The 26,571-nt window shown below is 40.4% G+C and overlaps 1 protein-coding gene across 2 annotated transcripts in view; it reads left to right on the plus strand.

Annotated features, from left to right (window-relative positions):
* SRPX (sushi repeat containing protein X-linked) overlaps nucleotides 1-26,571 on the plus strand; it is a 93,678-nt gene that overhangs the window by 26,698 nt on the left and 40,409 nt on the right. Inside the window, exon 2 of one of the 2 annotated variants that reach the window (XM_031445493.2) lies at nucleotides 22,825-22,884. The exons of the other annotated variant lie outside the window; for it this stretch is intronic. Coding sequence (XP_031301353.2) covers nucleotides 22,825-22,884 — 60 coding nt within the window. The remainder of the gene's footprint in view (nucleotides 1-22,824; nucleotides 22,885-26,571) is intronic. 2 annotated transcript variants of the gene reach the window in all.

Here is a 26,571-nt window from a genome sequence, read left to right on the forward strand (position 1 = left end):
TATTCAACAAACTTTTTTTCCCCTTATTTGCTTGTTATTAATGCTAGCCCACATTGGTCATTTAGGGGGTTTTTCTTTCTAGCATCTTCCAGCATGTCTGTGATATTCTTAAGTGGCCCCAAGAATTAGCCTAAATGGCCTGGTATTCCCAGCGTGGTTGCTTCAGTCTAGGATAGACTAGTCTCCTGTGTTTTAGCTTCTTTCCTCTTACTGGTCACTGTCACATTCTCTTTTCTAGAAGCTGTTTCACCCGCCAGTTCACAGTCTGGGCAACTAGCTGGCCATTCTCTCCCAAGTCGGCCAGTTCCCCCCATACTGGGTATGAACAGCTTAATGTGGGAAGAGAATACAAGACGTTATGCTTATAACTTGTATAAAATTCCTCCTTGTAGGTGTCCAACCAGCTGATTCCTCCGTTGATCTCTTTATCTGTCCTTTTTGCCCATTCATAGCCATTGCAGGTCTGCATCAGGTCCGCTCAGCCCACCTCTGCATCCTCCTGCAGCCCAGGTAGATTGTCCCCACTCATGTGGATGGCTCCTGGCCTCAGATGTCCCTGTGTCTCAGAGGCTCTGCCTGCCAGCTTTCACCAGCATTGTGGGAGCTTGCTCAACAGAAAGTTCTGGAAGAGTAGGAGGTTTAACATCCCTGGAGCCAGCCATCAGCTAAAGCGGGGCAGGAGTCAGTGGATAAATGCCCTTTGCTTCCAAGTCCCATTGGTTACAGTTCCCCAGAGAATCCCCCGTGAGAATGCATCCCAGTTGCCCCCAGAAGCAGCTTGCTTGTTACATTAGTACATCTCCGTGGATTTCCTCTTTTCCCTTTGTCGCTTTCCCTACTTCTGAACTGGGCTTCCTGGGACCCCCTCCCCGGTGACCTACCAAGTCCTTGTCCCAGGGCCTACCTGGGGAGATGCAAAACTAACATCGCATCCTCGGCCACTCTGGATCTTCTCCAAATCGATTGTTCTTAATTCTTCTTTCACTTGGAGTCTACACAGAGCCCTCTAGCACATCTCCTGAGTGGTACCATTTGTGGCTGGAGAAATCCATGTAGTGGGTCAGGGCCAGCCCTTTTTCAAAACTTACATGGAAAAGAGTAGAAAATACAAGAGGTCACCCCACCTTAAGCATTGCTCTGCGGAACTCACTTTTCAGTCATGTGAGTGTATGTGTGTACCGAGTCACAAGACAAAATGCATTTCTTACTGTGGATTGTGGTCCACAAAGTCAAAAAGTCCCTGCTTTTATGAACACAATTTGTGAATAAGTGTTTCTTTAGGGGATTTACAACTGCCGAACACATTGCCATCCAGTCACAGGGATATCAAATGATGGCGTGTGGGTCTTTCTACAAACAAGATGCACTGTTTCAGAAGAGACGTTCTCTTGAGTAAATGAAAGAAATGAGGTTAATTTGGCCTGACTGGTTCTTTTTGAACCAGAGCTGATTCCAAATTATCACCATTTAAAAATTTTTTTCCTGTTCTTCTGTTTAATATTATGTTCTAAAATAAACTCTACGATGGAATTGGAATTTTTCATGGTTAGTTTCCATACTCCATATTTTTACTGGTTTGAAAAGTATCCATCCTTAGTCTTTGACACGTCTTTGGTTTTTGTTACTATTTCAGGGATTATGGGGGATAATTCCATAGTCTGCCCGCTAACATTCTTTCAGGCCCTGAGATGTACTTCCCCTGGATTGGGACATTTAAGCTCAGGTAAAGCCCCAGCTGGGGTCTCGCTGCTCTTGTTTCAAGGCCATCTTCCTGACGTGTGGCTTTTCCTCTGTTGAGGGGGTCATCTGCATGGAGGTGACAGATGTGCCGTAGGAGTCGAGAATATCTGGTTTTAGTCTGTTAATCTGTTCACGTTTCCACAGCTGCTCAGGCAGGGTCAAACTCATCTTTATATTCTCATCACTTTCAAACTTTTCATTTATATGAAAATATGAAATATTTTTTCATATATGAAAATATATGGAATCTGGGCAGTTTGTGTCCTGACAAGATGTTGCTCTTGTCTCCTCACTAATTCAGCGATGCTGCCATGACTGGGGCAGTAGCAGGCGCCTTCAGAAGCTGCCAGATTCCTTAGAGGCGCGACTGCATTTCGGGCTGGGGTCCTGAGACCAGACCCCTGACGCCCTCAGCCTCACTCCCACACTCACCCCCTCCCTGCCTTCCACTTGGATAAATATTCTTTACTGCTTTTATTGATTTTTTTTTTGGAAATAACTTTATGAAATAATTGTAGAAGTAACAATGGGCCATTGAAAAAAAATCTGAAAAGACTGAAAAGCATAAAATACAAAAAAAGAGAGTCAGATCACCTCTAATCTACCACCGGAGACAACCCCTTTAGATATTGCTATCTGTCTTTCTAGGCTCTTCTACACATACATTCATACAATCGATCTTAGTTATCCATCTCTTTTTGGGTTTTTCTGTAAACTTACATTTCATGGTGTACATCTTTCCATTCCAAGTAATATGCTGTCAACAAAATGTTGGCAGAAATTGTAAACACACTGAGACGTTCAAAGCGTTTTTATGGTGAACCCTCATATAATACCAACTAGATTCTACAGTTAACACGTTACTATACATGATTCATTGCATGTGTATCCAACCCTCCATCCATTAGTACATCTAGTTTTTAAATATATTTCAAACTTACAGACATTAGCATCCCCATGTAGTCTGTATACCATTATAATTCCAATGACTATTTGTATCATTATTTTTAATTGCCATTTCACAATTTATTTAACTAGTCCCTTTTTGATGGACTATTAGAATATTTTCAGCACTTTGTTAGTGTGAACACCATCACAGCAAACATCCTTGCTCATGCACACTTGCTGATTGTTTCCTTAGGCTGAATTCTGGAAGTGGCTGGCTCAAGGTGCATGTGTATTTTTAAGGATTTTCATATGTGTTGCCAGTTTGCTTTCCAGGAAGAATCTTCCCAAATGCACATCTATAAGCAGCATATAAGACTATTTCCCCACAGTCTAACCAACACTAGCTCTTACCAGTCTTTTTAAGTTTTTCTAATCTGTTTGGGAAAATATTTTTTATGGATTTAATTTGGAAGTCTTTTGTTCTTTCCTTTTGTTCTTTCCCAGACTTCAGACCCCTTCTCATCTGGCCGTGGTGATCCATGCTTCCCGGTCCCCTACCCCTGGTCAGTCTAGATTCAGATCCCCGACTTCCCACTGCAGAGATGGGAAGTTCCCTGGTCTACTTGGGTGACTTCATGGATGAGGCCCTGCCTCCATGTGACTCAGTTTTGTTGCCTGAGCCCCAAGAGGCCTTTTTTGTCCACTTTGCTATACTGTCATCACCCCTTTTCCAGGTTTATCTGACCTACACAGCTGCTCCTGAGCATGGATCGTGGCAATGGTAGGATGTTGGCATACACAGTAGAGCAAGAAAAACTGAGTGGACTTTAAGGAAGAACTTTAGACCGTCCTAGAGATAGAAGTTGAAAGCCCACCGAGACTAGGCTGGAATGTCTTTGTCTCTGAACTTTTGAGTTTTCACTGGGACACTCTCAGTCTTGAGGCTGCTGTCTGCATCAGATTATCCTCCGAGAGCATTTCCAGATCTAAGACTCTCTAATTTTATTGGCAAAGCATGCCTTTTAGTTGAGGAATGGTCATTCTTAAGACCTTCAAGGATAAACAAATTCTTATAATTGCAAACAAATGAGAAACAAATGTAACAAACAGACTTTTCGCATCAAAGGCATTACAATTGCTGTGGTTTAAAACATTTTTTAATTAAACATTGAGTAGAACAAAAGAATATTTATATAATATGGATAAAGTAATTAAAAAAAAAAGCCAAGTATCTCTGTACTTACCAGCTAGTTTAATAAAAAGAACATTACCAAAAAAGAACATATTACCTTGAAGTTAGTGTTATGCCCTCCTGGATTCTAGCCCTTCTCGCTCCTCAGAAGTAAGCAGTGTCCTAACTTTGGGTTTATCATTCCTCTGATTTTCTTTATAGTATTACTAGAATATGTTTATATCTCTAAAATCTATTATTTACATTTGCAAGCTTTTGATCTTTGTATAAATGGACTCACTGAATGTGTTCTTCTGCAACTTGCTTTTTTCACTGCGTGTTAGATTCTTGAGATTTGTTCATATTGTTGCATGCGGTTGTGGTTTGTTTAGTCACATTATTATATAGAACCCCATTGTATAAATACGCCAGAGTTTATTCATGCTGCTCTTGATGTGCGCTTGGGTCATTGCTGGTTTTATGTTGTAAGACACGGGGCTGTTGGGTAGATCCTTGTTCATTTCCCTAGAACGAGGTACAGAAATTTCTCTAGAATAAATCCTTAGGGGTGGAGTTGCTGCACCATACTACATATATAACTTTGACTTTCTTCAGTGAAACCAAATTATTTGCTAAAGAGATTGTGCCCATTTACACTCTACCACCAGTGTGTGTTTCTTTTACTACTCAGCATCTTTATCAGCACTGATTTTGTTAGATTTTCAAATTTTTGCCAACTTGGTTTGGTGTGCAATGGTACCATTGTGGTTTTCATGATTATTATTGAGATTTTAGTAATAATAGAATAGCAATAATAATGTGGTTATGAATTCTCATGGGAGAGTTTTTTCACCTTCCGCTCAGTGCCAGCGTGCAAGACAAGAACTTTTCTTTGTAGCCCAGGTACCCGGTATGGATTTATTTCTAGTTTACTCTTATACTGCATGTATAGACCTTTGGTATATCAGCTTTATGTAGTGGCTAGTGATGGGAGGTGAGAGGTCTCCTTTGAAATTGCCGATCTTGAGTGGTCCCTGGGGTTTGTCTTCTGCACCTGAGTCTCCACTGGTCCATGGCTATCAGAACTCAGTTTTGGCAGCCGTTCTCAGAAAGATGGGTGAGCATCAGTAACTGCTCACCTGACTGGGTTCCCACTTTTGCAGTGGTTTTGGTCTCTGAGTCTTTGTTACTTTCTGGAAAACTCAAAGTGGATTTCAAAAAAAAAATTAATTTATCCAGAATTTTTAGTTGATTTTTTTGTGTGAAAAAAATCACAACACACTAAGTTCAAAGCATTGCAAATGGTCAGGCTACAGTGGCTCTCACACTGCCTGAAATAGAGTCCAAATTGCTTGACTTTGAAATTGCTGCCCTTTCCAAACTTATAGTTTTACTTTTGAATGTATTTCATGGAATTAGACTAGAGCAGTCTGGTAATTTGATGCGTTGATGGGCACTCGCACCTCCTCGAACCCCCCTCCTCAGATTCACAAACTAGAACATTCTCAGTGGAGATGGCTACCCCATCACTTGTTCATGATGTCCCAATAAAACAAAGAGTTGCCATTTGCTAGTGTTTGAGAATTGTTGCGTGTGTTCACTGCGGGAGGAGAGGAAAAGACTGCCCAGGATACTCCCCCATTTTCTGCTTGCCTTGATTTTTCAGTTGCAGCTCCACGCTTGGTATTTCATTGAAGAGTGGTGGTTCTAGGAGACTTCAGCATCCATGCTTTAAAAATGCTCATGTCTTCCTCTCCCCATGCATCCCGAATGACGAAAAACATCCACAGCTGCTTTGATTTTGCTAGCTAGACTTTGAATATGACAAGACTACTGTACATCTAGAAAACTTTTCAAAGCCCGATACCAACAAAACAAGTACAGCTTTTGTAAGGGATGCAAAATGGTGTGTTTGCATTTGTCCTTCTTTTTGGATAGCCTTTGTGTGACTAGCCGGATTAAATGAAATCCTTTATGTAAATCGCCCAGGGTAGTGCCTGGAGTAGTGTCTGTTCAGTAAATAGTAGGTCCTGGGTCCCCCTTACAAGCCGCAGACACCTGCGTTGGGACTCACTGGTGTCTGTTTTGGCCAGTAAGGCCAAATAAGGTGGTGCAGCTCAGCGCGGCTTCTGCGTGATGAAAGCTTGGAGGAACCACTGCAGCTTCATTTACCTTTTATTCGGCTGTTTCCTTCTTGCCCTGGGTTTGTATCTGCTCATCACGGTACTGGAAAATTGTTCAGAATGACTTGGCTTGGCACAGTTCCCTTAAGGTATCTCCTTCTTCACTGGCCTATGGTTTCTGAGAATTGGCCTCATCCCTGCAAACAGTGATTTGACCAGCTCCACCAGTCCCCTCCCTACAGTCTTGCCTTGCCCCTGGGGCTTACTGATGACTTAAGGTGCTGGAGGGAAAACAAAGGGAGCTTGTCACTGCAGGCCCTCCTCCAGCAAGGGGCTGGGAAGGGGCCAACATACCTGCAGGCTCCTGTATTGACAAGCTGCAGCATCCTTGAGAGCAGCCAAGACATAAAAATGGTAATTTGTGTTTGCATCTGGAATTCCTGAGCTTTCAGTTCTTGGATCAGAGGATTCTCAGTAAGAGAAACCAGAACCCACATGTAAATACCCACACCCATTTTAGTCTCTTTGTTAGACTCTAGGCCAGCAGATAAAGACTGCTAACTAGCAGGATGGTTGTACTGGGACTGGAACCGGCCTGGATGCGGTGTCCCAGAGTGGGGGCAGGGAGCAGCGGATGCGGGAGGTAACAGGCGCTGGAGAGAAGACAATATCCTTCCTTTTTGTAGATACTGAGTCACCCCCAGGCACTTCTAGAGTTCGACTACATTATGACCACAGAAATGGTGGTCAGATCCCCTGGAGAGACCAAAAGGGCTCTTGTGGACTCTCCAGGGGATCTGATCACCATTTATAATATGGTTTCCAAGGGAAAGCTAAGTTCAAGTTACAAGCAACTGATTTACAAATGCACTTTTGGGACACTGCCAGCTGTAGGTGAGAGGCACTCGGGCTCCTGTGTCACCGGTGTCTTGAAATCCTAGCATGGTTCCCAGGCACCCTGTGCCTCTCTGGGCCTCGCTATGGACAAGGGGCTGCATGGGGTGCTTGCTGAGTAACACTGGAAGCCCACTGACCTAGTTTATTACCCCTGCTTGCTTGCTCTGTATCTGAAGTTTCCTCCGTGAAGACTGGGGGTTTCCACAATGAGAAGGAAGCCATTTGGGGAGCCCTTCGTAGAGTTGGTTGTGTTGAGGCATTATGTAAATGTGAGAGTGGATAAATGCCTTAGTTGCTATGTATAGCAAAGATTACTTTGTTTATCAATTTGGGATCCCTAGATCCCTAGTCATGTAATACAGTTATTTTCAAATTCTTTCGATCGCTACCTGCAGTAAGAAACACATTTTCCATCACAGTTGAGAAAACAAACATACCACAGACACACACACAGTATGTCCTCAAATCTAAGACTCCACTAGTTGTCAGGGGCATTGATGCCAATTAAATTATGCCATTCCATCAATTATAAAGGTCATCGTGAGTTCAGAGAGATTAGAATGTGTGAAAAAGTCCTCTTTAGAATCAATGAAATATTATGTATATAATATACATATTTATATTACTGAAACAAAAGTTGCATAAACCTTTACTATATACAGTGTGTTACAAGTATTTACTTTTTTCATATTCTAATCAACTATTTTGTTACAAATAAAGCTGATCCCATTACATTTGTTGAACAGCACCCTAATGTGCTTTAAATCTGAGCTAGGGTATTGTTTTAAAATAAGGAAATGGAGATGATATTCTAAGACTGATTTCTTATCCCGAACCAGATGTCGTGTGCCGCATCCTTTGCTCATTCAGTTCTTAAATGTGAATTGATGGCCTACGGTTTTAAGACAGAACTGTTGATGGCAAGTGACAGAAACCCATTTCGAACCAGCTTTGGCAAAAGGGAGCTTTTGTTTCATGGAAGGGCAGGGGTGTGCTGCTGAGCCCAAGGAATACTGGAACCAAGGGTTTAAATACTGTGAGAGCTCTGTTTCTTTCCCTTTATCTCTGTCTTGTCTCTGCTTTTATGTGATGATTTCATTCTCGGATTAACATTCTCTATGAGATTTAACCTTTGTCATTGGCAATTGCAGGACTCATATCTTTCTTTTACCATATTTTGCCACCAAAGAAAAATCCTCTGAAGGATCTGATTATCCCAGCTTGATTCATGTGATTATCCCCGTGGTCAGAGGATGGGATAAAGTCATCTGTACTAGAAGCACGTGGCTGGCATGGGGGACTGGTGCAGTTCTCCAAAGGGAGGGGTCCTGGATCCGTCAGAACACAGTAGACGGCCCTCACACCTAGAAAGGGGGGTAGCACCAGGCATTGCGTATTGCGGTTTAGCCACTCCCAACAGGCATTAATTACGCAGGGCCTGCAGATTATCCTTTGGAAATCCAGAACTGCCATTAGTTCAGTTGCACCTTCTTTCTTCCCCCCCCACCCCCACCCCGAGCATGAGTCTCCCAGTGACGGTAATAAACCCTGACAGCAGCCAGTGTGTGACTGTCAGTTCAAGGGCACTGGATGGAAAATGCATGCTTTCAAAAGCCAAGAGAGAAACTACCTGGAAAAGAAACCGTTCTCCGTCCTATCACAGCACAGCTGGCTACATAAAGCAGGCATGAAAGGCTTTAAGTAACGTTCAGGCTTTCATCCTTGGTGCTGGTGTTCCATCCTCTGTCAGGGAACCAGAGAAAGTGCCAGAAGGACAAAGCCTCAGGTTTCAGCTGAGCAGGCTGCAGCCTGTCACTGACAGACAATCCCATGATGTTCATTTAAGGGCTGTTTTCTGGAAGTATCTTCCCTCACATCTCTCTCTGTCTCTCTTCCTTCCTCCCTGCCCTCTCTGTGTCTGCCTGTCTCTCCCTGTAATCTACATTTTATCATTCTACAGCTGTGCAGTTAAAGGCTTGCTGCATACTCTCCTCAGTACACACTGCTGCAATTTAATTTTATTTTCTTAGTATCTCTCTCTCCTCAATCCTGTTCTTCTCAGTTTTGCTACGATGTGCCAGAATTTTGTAAATTACACCAACTGGTTTACTGCCAAGAACAATGTGCCAGTTGCAGCTTTATTTGGGCAGCTTTTTTGAATCTTAAATACAGTATCTGTTTCTGTAAGTACAGCCTTCACGAAGGGAGATGGTGTCTCGCTTTGACGCTGGTGGAACAGCTCCAGTGGGTCAGGAGTGTGTAAAGTCTCAAGGAGAAGAACCCCTTTGAGGAACTCTCAGTGGATGGGGCACTTTGTTAGTTTCTCGGGGGCAGGAAGAGGAAACAAAATCCAGCCGTATTCCCTAAGAAATTTGCTGTCTGGCTGCGAAGACAGAACCTACACACATCTGAAACGACTTCTGAAAAATCCAAAGCAATATAAGATTGGTGCTAATTCAAAAATGTGAACAGAGCCTATCAGTGTGAGTAGACTTTAAAGTGAAGATTAGAAAAGACAAAACTAGAGAAGCTAGGCTTCGAAATAGCTTTTAAATCAAGAAAGGGGCTAAGAGGAGGGGAAGGGCTTTTCAGGCGGGTTGTGCAAAGGCATGCAGACAGAAACAAGTACTCGTGAAATTGTACAGGACTTTTAGTCAGAAGTGTTCGATCCTTGTTTGCCTTGCACTTGACATCCACCTCGTTCTCTGAGCTGAGAGGAGTGTCATGAACAAAGTAGCAAAGGGTCGCTGCCCTCCCCACCTATACATTCTAGTTCCTAAATGATACCTACCTCATGGGATTGCACTGGGACTTAAAGAGGCAATGGAAATGAGCGAATCTGGTGAAGGTTAGAGTCATGCACCATGCTCGTTGTGTATTACCAGTTGGAGGAGAAGGAGGGCATGTTGATTTGCCTGATTACTAGAGGTTGGCTGTAGGAATATTCAGAGAGAACATAATTTGAAAACATGTTCTACACTCTTCTCCCCACTACTTTCACTCCCTTTTACAGATGAACAAACTGAGGCTCAGGAAAGAAAAGTGGCTCCCCAGTCAAGGCCATACAGTTAATGGAGGAGTTAGAACTTAATCCCAGGACTCTTTCAACTGCATCCTACCAGAGAGGATGGCCATGGGCGATTGAGGAAGCTCGGTACCTGCTTGGCTTTCGTGGGTTAGAACATCCATGTCCTGAATTAATCAGGGGAAAGCAAAGGCTTCCATCACTGCCTTTAGAAGCCTTCCTCAGATAGATATCTTCATTTGGAGAGAGGAAAGAAGGAGTTAACTAGACAAGGCTATTATCTATGGGTTTTCAAAATATTCTAAATCTCTGTTTTTCCAATTATTTTGCCTAAGACCTATAGGAAGAAATGTATTCTACTGTGGTCTATTATTAGGGTGAATACATTATTTGTTGTCCGATCAGAACACTTTTGAGTGTGAAAGGGAGTGCTAGTGATGTTAATGCTGGGACAACAGACACAAAATGGGGCTGTCTCATGCAAACTAGGGACACCCTCCAACATATACGCCTGAGTAATTGAACAAGAGTTGTACAAAGTAGTATTTATCTTTAATATGTGCAATGAACCCTGACATTTTCGATGCTATTCTATTTCACTACAAAAATACTAGTTATGACCCATGACATTGGGTCAGAAGTGTGAAATACACTACTCCAGCTGATCACTGGTACACGTGGGGGGCTTGGGATGGTGACGGAGGAGGAAAGAGGGGCTATGGTGACGTGCGTGTCTCAGATGTACTGTAAACTCGTCCCATCTGAACATTTTGGTGAACATTCTCCTCCAGGGAAAGCACTGGTAATAAACCTTGCCTTCAGTCTATTCCCCATGATTAGCAAAAAGTTTATCTAGGTTGATCTTTCTGGATCCCCTTGTTCCTCTTGGAAGAGGCATCGTCTCTGTGTACTTGTCCCACCCTCTTTTCTTACCCTTGGACTTTTATCTGTTAGTGTGCCACTGATTCAGAGGTATAAAGCTTCCAAGGAGGAGTGTCTGCTTCACAGTGTCTGGCCCTCTGTGTACTTGCTCCTACGTCTTGGAGTTGAAGCTGATGGTCTCGAAAAGCTAAATTGTCTTCTCTGCTCCACTCCTTCAAACACACATTTATACACAACTCTTGGACCTCTCTCCTCTGCCTCAAAACTTAGCAAGACATAACAGAGCAGGTCTTGCCTGCCAGTCGGGCATGTGAGACACCTGGGCTTCCTCAATGGTCCTCCACATGTTAGGACTTTCTAGCCAAGAAGCCCTTGCAGATTTACCCACAGAGGAGAGAAGGTGGACTCTACCCTCTGTCCACCCTTCTTCGGTGTCCCCCAAAATGTTTGAATGCTTGTATGTGTTAGCAAGAGCCACAGAATGTGAGAGACTCAAGAGTAATACTTCACAGAATTAAAATAACTTTCTGTAGGCTCCCATTTTGTAAGTATCTTTAAAACATGAAGGTATATAGAGAATCACATGGGTTTTCCTGCCTCAAAGGATACATGATGGTTATATCTTGAGACTGAACGTCGTTTTTTCCTAAAGCAGATTTTATCACATGATCATTTGAATTCATAGACTAAACTTGACAACAGTATATTTTACTAGAGAGGATTGAGAATGTGGCTTTTCCTGGTAGGTATTAAATTGAATATATCTCTATATATTTCTAAATCGTAAATCATACAAGATGGTTGAGACAGAGGAATTGAAAAATACACACAGAAAACTTTGGTGGCACTAAGATTCCTGACTATGCTTAATGCTTTAAAAAGTTCTTGAAAAACTTATCAGTCCAAATATAAGTTTGTCTTATTTTAAGATTTTTACCAGAAGCTCATTTACATGCATAGCAGCTCAAGGTAGTCAAAGCCTAAAATATGCACATACTAAATTAGATAGAAAATGTGATTGTGGACCATCAAATGAGACATTTGTAAAATAAGCCAAGGATAGTAGTAATATTTTAATGCAGTATTTTAGAACCATATACATATGTCATTTAAACTTTATGATAACTCTATAAGGCATGGCCAATTGGGGTGTTTGAATTTTAGGAAAATTCAGTGGCTCTCTTACTTTGGTTCCCTGGAAGCAGACCCTGTGACTCGTAGGGGGACTGTTCTCAGGGAAAACCTATAAGTGAAAGGGGGGAACAAAAAAGGACCCAAGCAAGGATATAGTTTTGGATAAAATCTAGCACCACAAGGTGCTCTGGAGCACAAATCCTACAAGACTGTACTCCCATCCACACCCCCTTTTTTGTTTTTGAAACAAATAATGCTTCTCTCAGAATTTTTGTGGGTTAGGATCTGGTCATGGCTTAGCTGGCTCAACTTGATTATGAGGTTGCAATCAAGTTGGCTTGGCCTGAGGTTTCATCTGAAGGCTCGACGTGTATGTGGGTGGTGGCATGAGTGGGGCAGAGATCTTTTTCCAGCCTTACTCACATTATTATTGGCAGGCTTTGGTTCCTTACCACATGGACCTCTCCGTAGGACTCCATCATGACTTGGCAGCCGGCATGTCCCAGGATGAGTGATCCAAGAGACACAGAGAGTGTCCAAGATGGAAACCACAGTCTTTTTATAACTAACATCAGAAGAGATATGACATCCCTTCTGCCATATTCTGTTCATTAGAAGCAAAGTCAGTAAGTCCATTCCACACTCAAAGAGAGGGAGTTACACAAAGGTATAAGTTCCAGGAGAAAGGGATCACTTGGGGCCATCTTAGAGGCTGCATATGACAGTCTACCCTCAGGCACCCAATGATCCATGTTCTTCCCACATGCGAAATACACTCATTCCCTCCCAAGGTCCCTAAAAGTCATCCTGTTGTAGTAGCATCAGCTCAAAATCCAGAATCTCATCATCTAAATCAGGTCCGGGTGGGGATGAGAGTCCTTAGGTGTGCTTTAACTCTAACTGCTTGAATGCAGTTCTTCTCTATCTGTAGACCTATAAAACCAAAGGGATAAGTTATCTGTTCCCCAAATACCCAACCTGCAGTGGTTGAATAGGCGGAATATAACTGCTATAGGGTTCCTATTAAAAATGGGGTTAAATGGGAGGCACAAAGGGGTCACTGTTCCATAGAAATCCTGAAATCTAGCTGGACACATTTTGGTAGTTCCTTGTTCAGGCCTCACAGTCTGGAAAGAATTCTTTATGGTTCTCTACTCTACTTTCTGGGCTCTTGATTCCACCCTCTGAGGATCCTTTCCTTTTTCATGGAAGGTATCACCTATTTACAGCTAAGCAGCTCTGTGGGCCTGTTTCCTGACAGTAGAATTCTGGGAGTTCAGAGGCCTCTCCTCATTGTGTAATATCTCTGTCTGCCTCAGTCATGTTGGTAATATTTCTGGATATATAACTCATTAAGAACTTTGTGGGTCTCCTGTGAATCTTCTTGGAGTTTGTTCCATTAGACAAAAGCCACATCCATAAATATCATAGACATAAACTCTTCTCTGCTGTTTGAGAGGATCTCTGAGACATATCCTTACTCTGCTTAAAGGGCCTTTTGTATGACTGCAAATACTCTGAAGTACCGCCTTGACTTAACAAAGGATTTGACGGTCATATCCTTGGCATCATCTTTAGACTATGTTTTCCTGGCAGAGCCTTGGATTTGATTTTTGTTCAGAAGCCATTCAGATGTCCTTTTGACTTTACTACAGTTGCGGAGGAGCCCCTTTGGCAAATCACTTGCTAGTGCTAAGTCATCTGGTTCCCATAAATGAATACCCTATGGCTTTCAATAGTGCAAAATACCTTTTTCTAAACATCCAAATCCCTTCAGTATTGTCACAATTCACATTTATATCCTGAAGCTGTACTGAGTAGGATAAAACCATTTCAGACATGAGCATAATGACACATGATTTATATGTCATAAGAAATATGAGGCAGATTTTTCTCTTTTCTTCCAACATCTGTTGACTACCAATTTGGAATCATATGCTAGATATACAAGACAAATTAGACATAGTTCTCACTGAGCAATTTAGAGACATGATTTATCTCCACAGAATGTATATATTTTTTATGTCAAGGTCATTTATTTATTTATTTTTATTTAAGTATAGTCAGTTACAATGTGTCAATTTCTGGTGCACAGCACAATATCCCAGTCATGCATATACATACATATATTCATTTTCATATTCTTTTTCATTAAAGGTTATTACAAGATATTGAACATAGTTCCCTGTGCTATACAGAAGAAACTTTTTAAAACCTATTTTGGTATATAGTGGCTAACATTTGCAAATCTCAAACTCCCAGATTTATCCCTTCCTACCCCCTTACCTCCAGTAGCCATAAGATTATTTACTATGTCTGCTAGTCTGTTTCTGTTTTGTAGATGAGTTCATTAGTGTCCTCTTTTTTCTTTTTTTCAGATTCCACATATGAGTGATATCATATGGTATTTTTCTTTCTTTTTCCAGCTTATTTCACTTAGAATGATGATCTCTAGGTCCATCCATGTTGCTGCAAATGGCATTATTTGTTACTTTTTACGGTTGAGTAGTATTCCATTGTATGTATATGTGTATATATATTATATATATATAATATATAATATTATATATTACAACTTCTTTTTCCAGTCATCTGTCGATGGACATTTAGGTTACTTCCATGTCTTGCCTATTGTAAATAGTGCTGCTATGAACATTGGGGTGCATGTGTCTTTTTGAATTAGAGTTCCCTCTGGATATATGCCCAGGAGTGGGATTCCTGGGTCATATGATAAGTCTATTCCTAGTCTTTTGAGGAATCTCCATACTGTTTTCCGTAATGACTGCACCAAACTACATTCCCACCAGCAGTGTAGGAGGGTTCCCTTTTCTCCACACCCTCTCCAGCATTTATCATTTGTGGACTTTTTAATGATGGCCATTCTGACTGGTGTGAGGTGATACCTCATTGTGGTTTTAATTTGCATTTCTCTGATAATTAGTGATATTGAGCATTTTTTCATGTGCCTATTGGCAATTTGTATTTCTTCCTTGGAGAATTGCTTGTTTAGGTCTTCTGCCCATTTTTGGATTGGGTTGTTTGTTTTTTTCTTATTAAGTTGTATGAGCTGTTTATGTATTCTGGAAATTAAAGCTTTATCAGTCTAATCATTAGCAAATATTTTCTCTCATTCTGTAGGTTGTCATTTTGTTTTGTTTGTGGTTTCCTTTGCTCTCCAAAAGCTGACAAGCTTAATTCCACCCATTTGTTTATTTTTGCTCTTATTTCTATTGCCTGGGTAGACTGCCCTAGGAGAACATTGCTGAGATGTATATGAGATAATATTTTGCCTATGTTTTCTTCTAGGAGGTTTATTGTGTCTTGTCTTATGTTTAAGTCTTTAAGCCATTTTGAGTTTATTTTTATGTATGATGTGAGGGAGTGTTCTAACTTCATTGATTTACATGCTGCTACCCAGTTTTCCCAACACCACTTGCTGAAGAGACTGCCTTTTCTCCATTGTATATTCTTGCCTCCTTTGTTGAAGATTAATTGACCGTAGGTCTGTGGGTTTATTTCTGGGCTGTCTATTCTGTTCCATTGATCCATATGTCTCTTTTTAGGTCAATACCATGCTGTTTTGATTACTATAGCTCTGTAGTATTGTCTGAAGTCTGGGAAGGTTATTCCTCCAGCTTCATTCTTTTTCTTCAATATTGCTGTGGCAATTCTGGGTCTTTTGTGATTCCATATAAATTTTAGGATTATTTACTCTAGTTCTGTGAAAAATGTCCTGGGTAATTTGATAGGTATCGCATTAACTCTGTAGATTGCCTTGGGCAATATGTCCCTTTTAACAATATTGATTCTTCTAATCCAAGAGCATGAGATATCTTTCCATTTCTTTAAGTCATCTTTAATTTCCTTAATTAATGTTTTGTAGTTCTCCATGTATAAGTCTTTCACCTCCTTGGTCAGATTTATTCCTAAGTATTTTATTGTTTTGGATGCAGTTTTAAAAGGGGTTGTTTCTTTATTTTCTCTTCCTGCTATTTCATTGTTTGTGTAAAGAACTGCAAATGATTTCCGTATGTTAATCATGTATACTGCTACCTTGCCGAATTCTTTTATCAGCTCTAGTATTTTTTGTAAGTTAAATCTAGACCTTCGCTATATAGTGTGGTAGCTACTAGCCACATGGCTATTTAAGTTTAAATTAATTAAATGAAATTAAAAATGCAGTTCAACTAGCCATATTTCAAGTGTTTAATAATCACATGTGGCTAGTAGCTACCCTATTGGACAGCACAGATACAGAACATGCCCATCATTGCAGAAAGTTCCACTGGACAGCAATAATCTAGGGGGAAAATCTAATAAAGATAAGCATTTATTCTTGTTTTAAATATATTTGTTTCTACTGTCTCATACTAAAAAGAGTCAAATATCAGGGAGATACTACATACTTCTTTAGTAAATATTCTAATGTGCTTCATAATAAAGAATGCTGCAGAAACCATGGTTCTTAATAAATTTTTGGATCACAGATCCTTATAAAATCTACTAAAAGGTAGCAACTTCTTCCTTAAGAAAGTATATTCAGGTACCAAGAAGCATATCCAGTTCCAGGGGGCTCATGGACCCCCTCAAAGCCCTTCCATTGATCCTCTAGGAGGCCAGGGACCCAGATTAAAAATCTTTACTGCAAAGTGAGTTTGATTTTCCCATTGATTTTCAGTATAAAATTGATGATGCAGTTTACTATTAAATATGGTGACTTCTAATCATAAAATTATATTTAGAGTAATGATGAGGAGGAAAAAACAAAAATTTCTGACAAAATATTAAGAATGCATAGCTGTCTTCAAATAACTTAAAAATAAACCCAAGTCTTTGAGCTAAAACTTTAACACAGAGCTGGCAAATCTGTCAATTTGGATCATTTATCACAATCAATAAAGATATGTAGTTTTAGCAAATTGGCTACATCTTTCATGAGTCTCAAATGTCCCCACTATCCCCCACCCTCACAATGAAAAAACTTAGGGTGATGGAAGGAGCACTCTGGTTGTCTTCTAAAATCTAAATTCCTAGTGTTATTCTGATACATATAATGGAATATTTCCTAAGAGTGAGTTGGTACCTAAATGATATTATTTACCATTTCATTTCAGAATGAAAGGGTGGGATTCAGTAGGCCGGGAAGAGCCTTCTTTGAACTTTGGGAAAAAAAGGAGTGGCTATTTCTTTGCAAATCTGTTGAATTAGATGAAGTTTCTGCAAGGAGAGCAGAATTATAAATGGAATTGGCTCCAGGTATGGCTGAGGGACAGAATCCTACATGGCACTGAGTTTCTGATTTCTGAGCCAATGCAGAATTTGTATTTGTGTGGAAGAAGCACTGAAGCATTCTTTCCAAAGAGTGGTAATCTGAACCATATGAGGACTGATTAATGGTTGTAATAAAATAATAAAACCTCAATTAACCAGAATTCTAAAGGGATGGCCTTTTGTAAATAAATAATAGTCTGTTAGGAAACTTCCCTCTCTCCTTCCCCCGCCAACCTCTCTCTTTCTCTCTTTTTAAAATTCCTTTCTTTATATTTTAACCCTGTGGCAAAATCTTTCTCCAATATGCGTGAATCTCCTTTCCTGCTTTGGTAAGTACAATCTGCTGAGCATAGGCTGGTCAGTGGTCTTTTTTCTTTTTTAATTGAAGTATAGTCAGTTACAATGTGTCAATTTCTGCTGTACAGCACAATGTCCCAGTCATGCATCTACATACATATATTCATTTCATATTCTTTTTCATTAAAGCTTATTACAGGATATAGAACATAGTTCCCTGTACTTGGTCAGTGGTCTTTGATCTTATTGTATCCTTCATGATGTCCATTTTGTAGACTGGTCATTATTTTTTTTTTCAAATTCTTTCCTAGATCTTTTTTTATTGTGGTAAAAATATATATATGAAACAAAATTTGCCATTTTAACCATTTTTAAGTATATAATTAAGTGACATTAATTACGTTCACATCGTCCTGTAACCATCATTGCTATGTCTTTTCAAAACCCTTTCATAACCCCAAACAGAAACTCTGTAACCACTAAGCAATAACTTCCCATTCCCCTCTTCCTCCAGCTTCTGGTAACCTCTATAATCTACCTTCTGTCTCTATGGTCATCATTTTTTTTTTTTTTTATAGAAGTTGATGTATGAGTTTTGGCTACATAAAAACTGGAAGTATTCAGGAAGGGGTAGCTAATATCCATTTATTTTGTTTTCACTTCTTTTATCTCCTGTCAACAATAGACAGGAAATTTCCTGTTTGTTTGTGAATCAGTTTGCATGCTTTCAGCTGCAAGTCACAAACAATGCTATTCACAGTGGCTCACAGTGAAAGGACATTTGTTAGTGATGGAGGAAGAAGTATGGAGGTCAGAGATCTAGGATTAACATAGTAGCCCAATAAAGTCATTACAGATCCCAGGTTCTTTTTATCCTTCCATTCTACCATCCTCAGCCGAAAATCTTCTGACCGCTGGCCCTGAACTTGACTGTGTAGCAGTCCTTTTAGATGTGTAGCAAGGCTTTGGGGTGTGAGGACTTGGAATAGTGTGAAACAAATTATACGTTTTGGATACAACAGTCCAGCATTTTTTGCCTTTTAACAGCTATTCAATATGTTTTTTTCCAAAATTTTAAATAATGATATGCTCAATGAAGAAAAATGGAAAAGATAGGAAAAAAGGGGGGAAGTTTTCACCCATTAATTCTACTGCTCCAACATGGAGGGTGATGGTGTGTTCTTCCAGCCACCTTCCCCACTTCTTTTCTCCCTCCTTCCCTCTCTTCTTTTTTTAAATAAAGTATTTCAAATATAAGAAAAGTAATCATCATCTAGATTCAACTGATATGAACATTTTCTCACATTTACTTCAGATCTTTTATGTTTGTAAGAAGTAAGAGATCAGTGGCCCCGGTGTGTGCATTTTTGAGTTCCTTCCCCTTCCTCCCTGCCCAGAGGAAACCATTAGTACGAAGTTGATGTGTATCTTTCCAATCCAGTATAAGTTTAGTGCATATCTATAGAAAACTATAGTATTAGTTTCTGCAATTTAAAATTTTATATACTTGATCTCACACTCTAGATAGATTATTCACTATACATGGTGTGTTTGAGATTTTGTCGTTTCATGTGGAGCGAGTTCACTCATTTTAACTTTTACAGCTTCCTGTTATTTGAATACACCACCATTTTTTTCTAGGAATGGTGTTATACGTTGGTTTTGACAAATGGCAATGCTGGAAGGAGCAGGCTTGCGCATGCTTACACTTGCAGTCTGCCGGATCTCCTGAGGCCTATGTCTAGGAATGGAATGGCTGATCTGAAGGGTAGGTTCAGATGTAGTGCAAAATTCCTCTCCAGCCTAGTTGAACAATTGTATTTCCACTAGCAGAGCTTGTGAACTGCCTCCTGACCTCTTTGACAGTTACATTTTTGCCAGTCTGATGATTGCGAATTGGTCTCTTAGATATATATTGTCCTAAATACTAGTGAGGTTGAAGATTCTTTCATATTAACATTTTGTGGCATTTGCTTCAGATTCAGATACTTTTTCTACAAAGCTCCTGTTCATGTTTGTCATTTTTTTCTGTCGGACTATCTTCTTTATATATTCTGGATAATAATTCTGCCTGACAAACATTGCAAATATTTTCTGCCAGTCTGGGTCTTGTCTTTAAGCTTTGTTTATATGTCTTTTACTGCTTAGGAGTTTTACATTTTTGTGCAGTGAAGTGTAGCAGTGTTTTTCTTTATGGGTTATGGTTTGTAAGGTTTGTTTTGATAGTCTTTCCCTACCTCACGGTTATGCAGATATTCTTCATTTTTCTCAAAATTTTGGCTTTCAAATTTAGGTCTATAAGCTGTCTGGAAATGATTTTTTGGTATGGTATAAACTAGGACTCTTAGGGTTTTTTTTTTTCTGTATGTGTGTGTGTGTGTGTAGCTGATTAATCCCAGCATATTTATTGACCTTTTTCCCCACTGATTAGTAATCCTACCTTAAAATATTCCAAATTTGACATATGAGTAAGTGTCAACATTATATATGTAACATATAATATATAATATATATTATAATATATAATATATATGGAACTATATAATAGTTCCATACTTCATCTTGAATACAGTTTGCAGTATCTGCTTTTCTGCTTAGTTGTATTTCATACAGATTTTCCCATTCCAAACTTGATTTCGTGGCTTTAGAATAGCTTGTTGATATAAGATCATTTGTTTGCACATTCTCCTATTGTTAGATGTTTAATTTTCACTATAATACACAGTATGTGATGAATATGTCTCAGAATACTGATGTACTGGTAAAGTGGGGCCACGCACCCCAGGCGCACCTGTCTCTCCAGTAGATCGCAGTCCCTTTCCGTCTCTACAGAGGGTCCCCTCCTCATGAGTTAACACATCTTCAGTTAATTCTTAATGAGCGAGTGTTGTTGTGATGGTCATGGAGATGCGCCAATCAGCTCTTCCTCCAAGGAAGAAGCGGTTGTCTCTGCTGGAGGTAATGCTATCCTCAGACACCCGTCAGCTTTCAGTCCCTTCATAGGTTGCTTCAGCTGTTGGGAGTGCTTCACCCACATTCATGTCCTTTTCAAGGTGGGTGGTATCCGATGGCTGATTGAGGGAGGGATATAGAGGCTCGGCCATTTTAGCCACCAAAGGAAGCTGTCACTGAGCAGACATCAAAGCTTGGCTTCTCCCTCTGTCCAAACATGCTTCCTTCTTATCCCTTTCACAGGTGTTGATCCCTAACCAACATCCTGTGCGCTAAACTCCATCTCAGAAGATACTTCCCAGAGAGCCCAATCTGTGACAGTTGTCTTCTTTGCTTAGAGCCAGGAATGGGTCCAGAGCCTCTTACTGCCTAGATAGATGGTACGGAGGCCACGATGACTTGGGAAAGAGGGAAGTGCTCTTAATATAAGACAGATCTCTCAACACTTAGAAATATACCATATGGAGTTGGAGAATTCAGCAGTTCTTGGAGGAATTCCAGTTCAGCTCTGACTATGGAGGGAAATGCAGGCAGGGCAGGAGGGGAGGAACTGTAGATTCTTAAATGTTTCTAATATATTCAAAATGTATTTTGGAAATGAGACTTCTTCACGTTACATGCATAAGGTTTTTTTTTCCATTATGAAAGTAATACATGTGTATAATAGAAAATTTAGAAGAGAAGGAAGAAGAGCATCTAATGATCATAGACTCTTCTATGCATTGTTTCGTTTGAATTTGTTTAACATTGTTATAAATCACACCATTTGTATAATTTTGTTATAGCACGTTTTTCACTTAATGGTATAACATTTTTCTATGCTATTGTAACTGTTAATCAACATTTTAATGGCTACATTATATTATACCCAATGAACGTACTGTGGTTTATTTAGCCATAATACTATTTAGCCAGTTTATAGTCTTTTGCTGTTGTAAATAACATTGCAAACCAATCTTGGTGTGTAAACTCTTTTTCTAATATTCAATATTATTTCTTTGGGATAGATTCCTAGAAGTGGAATCACTGAATCAAGGGGTTTGAACATAGGCTTTTGATTCATGTTGCTGGATTGCTTTCTTGAAGGGTTTTATGTTCACTTTTTGATATGGAATAAGGAACAGTTTGTGTAATTCTGTATCTGTCTGGGTGGCCGGAGACCAGGCGAAGAAACCTGAAGGTGGGCTTCTCTGGTTGGTGGGGTCCTTTCCAAATGGACGTAGTCCGGCCTCCATCACCTCCCCACTTTGAATTCCACACTCACCATTTCTCATCCAGAATCCCAGTGGGGCAGGACCATTACTCGATTCACTTATCCTGTTATTTGAATCTCCAGGAGATTTGAATCCTGGAGATTCAAATAACCTCATAAAAGAGAGTGTTCTTATCTGTGATGGTTGTAGTCCCTGCAGGTAAATGTGTGATCAAGAAGGTGCTAACTCAAGAGTCAGCGATCAGATTAGGAAGGCTGGAGGGAAAGATCTCTAAATTTAAGTTTACTGCTTTGAGGAGGCGGGTAGAGCTCAGTGATAGAGCGTGTGCTTAGAATGCAGGAGGTCCTGGGTTCAGTCCTCAGGGCAGCTGGTAAAAAACAAACAAACAAACAAACAAACAAACCTAAATTACACCCATCCCACACAAAACGAAACTTAAAAAAAAGATTAGTGCTTTGAAGCTTGGGGCCTGGTACTGTGTTGAAGATGAAGCATCTCCCATTTACTGGAATTCAATATTTAGCATTTTAAAAAATGATTCAGTTCCAACTTACAAATGAGTTTAAATTTAAAAATTAAATCCAGACTTTCTCTCTGAGGCTGTGGTTTTCAAGAGTAGCAAGGCTCATCAAGAAATTTGCCTTTAGCTATGCCTTGGTGAGAGGTTTTGAATAAACATCCAGATCACCAATTTCAGCCTTCATTTCCTGCAAATATACCGAGGCAGCTTTGTATTTCTCTCGCCATTAAGATAAGACATTTGATTTGCCTCCTGACCTTCCACCCAAGTTCATTTTACAAGATGAACTGATTTTCAGGTACCATAAACACCCAGTTCTACCAGGTTTGCTTTGACTGCTGGAGAAACCGTGGGCCGTGTCTGAGTCACACACATTTTACTGTGTCTCCCCTGGCATGAGATTCATATACATTGGCATCTTCTCAGAGTGAAGTTGACTTTCTCTCAATCCCAAGTCCAGAATTCCAGTTGGCATGTGGTGATTCCACAACAGTTTGAGGCTCATCTTGATTGGCTCTGGCAATCTCAGCCCAGCCAGGTTCACTCTGAGAGGTCCCCTGTCCCTTCATGAATGGCCACAGAAGCTTTTACTCTTGGCTCTGCGTTCTAATAGCCCCTCTTGCATGAACTGTGCCAAAGCAATGCTTCGAAATATTCGTCCATATCGTGTGGCTTTTCTTGCTGCAGTTTCTGTTCTTTTTTTATTGTAGGATCTGGAGACTCACCGCTAGAAGACGATGAAGTCGGGTATTCACACACTAGATATAAAGGTGAATGCTTTGCTTATGTGCTAATGAAGACCTGCTGATGCCAGGGGAACTTTCCTTTTTGCCCTGCCGAGCAGACTATAATAAAGTGACCAGACAACACATTTTAAGTTCTAATGACCTGTCCGGGAAACAAAATATTTAAAAATTAATACGCATATGCTCCCAGTTAAAAGAAAAACAAATGAAAGAAAACAGAAAGCATTTGGAAATCTCTCAAGTGCTGTCCTTCAGCACCCCAGTGGTCATTTTATTCTCATAAATTTCTTTACTGTCCTTACTTCTGCAAAGCCAAGCTCTAGCTGATGAAAAGTGAAAATCAAGCCATGAGTTCTGCCTGATTCATACATTACAGCCAGAATCGTCCAGAGTAAACCACCCAAGGTCAAATCTGGACCCAGTGCTGCTAATGTATTGAGATGAATGCGGAATGAGAAAACTTGATTTTCATAAGCTCATTTCATCGTGCACTTTCTGAGTCTAGTTTGGCTCCTGAAATGATGAGTAAAGTGTGTTGCCCATTGAAACTTTAATAATAAAGAACTCCATCTCTATACGTTTCTAGAAGCCCTCACCCCCACCCCCACCCCAGCAGGTATAAAAAGCCTAATCAAGAACCTTCTATGCAGGCTCAGGTAAGTCTGTCCACAAATATTCCTACTGGTGAGTCATTTCTCCAAAGCTTAGGGAGCCCTGGGAAAAGTGAGGGTAAATTTAGATTATTTCTGTCTGAATCCAGATCCTTTTACAGTTGAGAAATAACTTGAGGAAAATTGGTTAATAAATTTCCATTGTGGCATTTTGCCCAGGAAGTTTGTCTACATCCTGGCAAAAGGATACCCCCCTGCTCTGTTGTGACGTGTCTAAGTTATAGGAGAATCAGGGTAGTGCTGGTCACCTTTGGTTGAAGAGAGTCCTTCCGTTGTTTTTCACGTAAGTGAACAACCTTTCTAATATAATGACTGGTGCATTTGTCCGGGGGTGCTTCCTACCGTATTCCACATTTGCTTATGACCTGTGAATATAAATACTCATTCCTATGCCCAGCTCCTATATTATTGCCACAGGAATTAACCAATCAAGCAAAGCACAAACTTGTTAATTAGATGTTTGGGATAAGGTGACATTCTGATTCCTAACGCTTCTTAATGAATTGAGAGTTTTGAAAAATATATTTTTTTGAGTCCCTTATTGAAAAATCTTCCTGAAATACATGTGTGCAAATGTGACCCTTCATATGTGCAAGAGGGGTTGTCTAGTGCCCTGGGATCATTGTTCCCAGTATTCATCCTCATCTTGCAGCAATGCCCATGCGGAAGGTAGACCAGATGGCCAAAATATGTGCCTTCCCTAGAGCCTACCCTAAATGTTTAAGAATTAATGCTTCTTAGGAAATTATTTTCATGGTCAGTTTTGTTTTTTTTTTTAGTTTTAACACAGAGGCAAACCACGGTTAACTGGGGGATTAGTTCTAGATCCTCAGGCCCCTACACAGTGTCTGGCACAGAGTATATACTCAATAAGTGGTTTTTAAGTAAGTTAAATTTGTAATTTACAAAATTTATGAAAGAAGGAAGAAAGTGAAATGTAACCAACATTTATTGTGTTCCCAGAATGTGGCAAGAATTGTTTTTGATTCTTTTACAGGGAATGCCATCATACCTTCACACTAATTGAGGGAAGAAGGAGGGCGTGCAGAGATAGGTTGCTATTACTGATTTACAGGTGAAGGAACCACAGATTAGAGCGGGCAGGTGACTTGCCCAGTGTCACGCAGCTAGCAGACATTACGTTTGGGTCTGAAATCCAGATGTTTTAGCTCAACATCCAGAGTTTACCAGTGGCTCCTCATTAGTCTGCTGCATGACACTGCTTACTCTGGGAACTTCACAGCAGCCCAGGAAGAAGAAGAAACTTTCCTGAGAAATCGATTTAGGTTTCTCCTTAAATGAACCCTATCTTAATTAATTGAAGCAGCATTAGAACTTCCTTTCTCTAAACCTCTATGTTAAACATTTGACTAACTCACCTTAATTTATGATGCTTACATGCACTTCAAATTCTAGTCACTCACTGACTTTTTAAATATTATCACTGCAGGGCTGTTAAAATGTCAAAGTATCTTCCAAAGATTTGTCTTGGAAGGTAATCCAAAAGAAAAAAAAATTTTGGGGGGGGCAAATAAATAAAAACAAGATTTTTTCCCCCACATGCTGACAACAGCACAGCTTTTGGACACGTTGCCAGCACTGCTAGGAGGATTTGAAGACTCAGAATATCTGAGTTAAAAAAAAAATCTGCTGAGTGCGTTGTTGTCCTGAACTATGTGAATTTGTGATACGTGTATACACACGTCATTCTCTAATGTACCTGTTAGCCTTCAATGTTTGTCCTGGGCACATTTGTGGGAAAGACAGCCATAATGTGTGTGCTAAGAATTGCAGGTATGCTGTCTCATATTAGTTTACTGTAAAATTGTGTCCCTCCTAAACTCACGTCACAGTCCAGAAGCTGGAGGATGTGAGTATGTTCAACATTTGAGTGAAAAAACAAGAATTGGATACTCTTCCAATTTGTACATCCATGGAATTGTGATCAAGACCCAGAATGCAAAAAGGACTTGCCTTCAGCTGGAAGGGTTACAGGAGACGAGAAAAGTTAACAGTCAGAAGGAGTAAGGAGGTCGGCATGGCTGTGAGATGGGTAAGGGGGTCGGGGAGGAATAAGACAGAATTTGAATCCTACAACTTTAAAGCTATGCTAGATGGGACATTGGAAATAATGTAATCCACTCCTATCTCTTACAGGTTAGGAATCTGGTTCCCTGAAAAATGTATTGAGTTGTCCAGGGTTACTAGGAGATGACAGTTAGAATGTGTGCCCAGACCTCTCCAGTCTGCCCAGTATCATATCCCCCATACTCCAGCAGCTCACTGTGTTTCCATCATCTCCCTCTGGGTCTCCCATATTCATTCTCACCTCATCACCCTGCGGCCACCTCCAATGGGGATTTCATTTTCTCTCTGGAGCCCAGTTGTCAGTCAAGGGTGCTGTAGTGTGACCTGTGAGATGGTGGGGGAGGGGGCAGTGAAGGAGACCAGTTGGCAAGAGAAGAAGCAGGTTAGAGCTGGGGGAGCACAGAGATCTTGCAGTCCAGATGGGGAACAGGGCAGACAGGGGAACTAAAAGGAAGTGAGGCAGGCTGAGATGACCGAGATAGAGAGGTAAACTGACAGATGGTTTGTAAGATTCAACACCGTGAAAGTCCTCTGACTATAAACTATAAAAAGTGCATTTGGGAGCTTCCTTGTAGGTGGTCCTTCCTATTACAGTTGGGAAAGAAAGACAGAAAGAGAGAGAGAGAAATAGACTTCACCTCCAGTGGTCACAGAAGCCAGTAGGTTCCAAATCTCAGTTTTATTTGAGTAGTAGGCATCTATGGGTTTTTCCAGAATTTACCTTGAGGACTTTTGATTATAGAAGAAATAGCCACAACTTGGCAGTGCTAAGCCAGCATTCCCCAGAGGCTCCTCATTTACCTGTGATCTTGAAATCTTTTAGCTTCATGGCTTACCTGGAGCCATCACCAAGGAAAGAACATCTCAAACTGGTTCAAGAATTCTTTTATGCTTAGAAGAAAATAACGGAGATGCTATTTTGTACCTTGCTTCAGGGTCCAGATTTTTCTCA

This window comes from Camelus dromedarius, chromosome X (assembly GCF_036321535.1).
Source record: "Camelus dromedarius isolate mCamDro1 chromosome X, mCamDro1.pat, whole genome shotgun sequence".
Lineage (NCBI taxonomy): Eukaryota > Metazoa > Chordata > Mammalia > Artiodactyla > Camelidae > Camelus > Camelus dromedarius.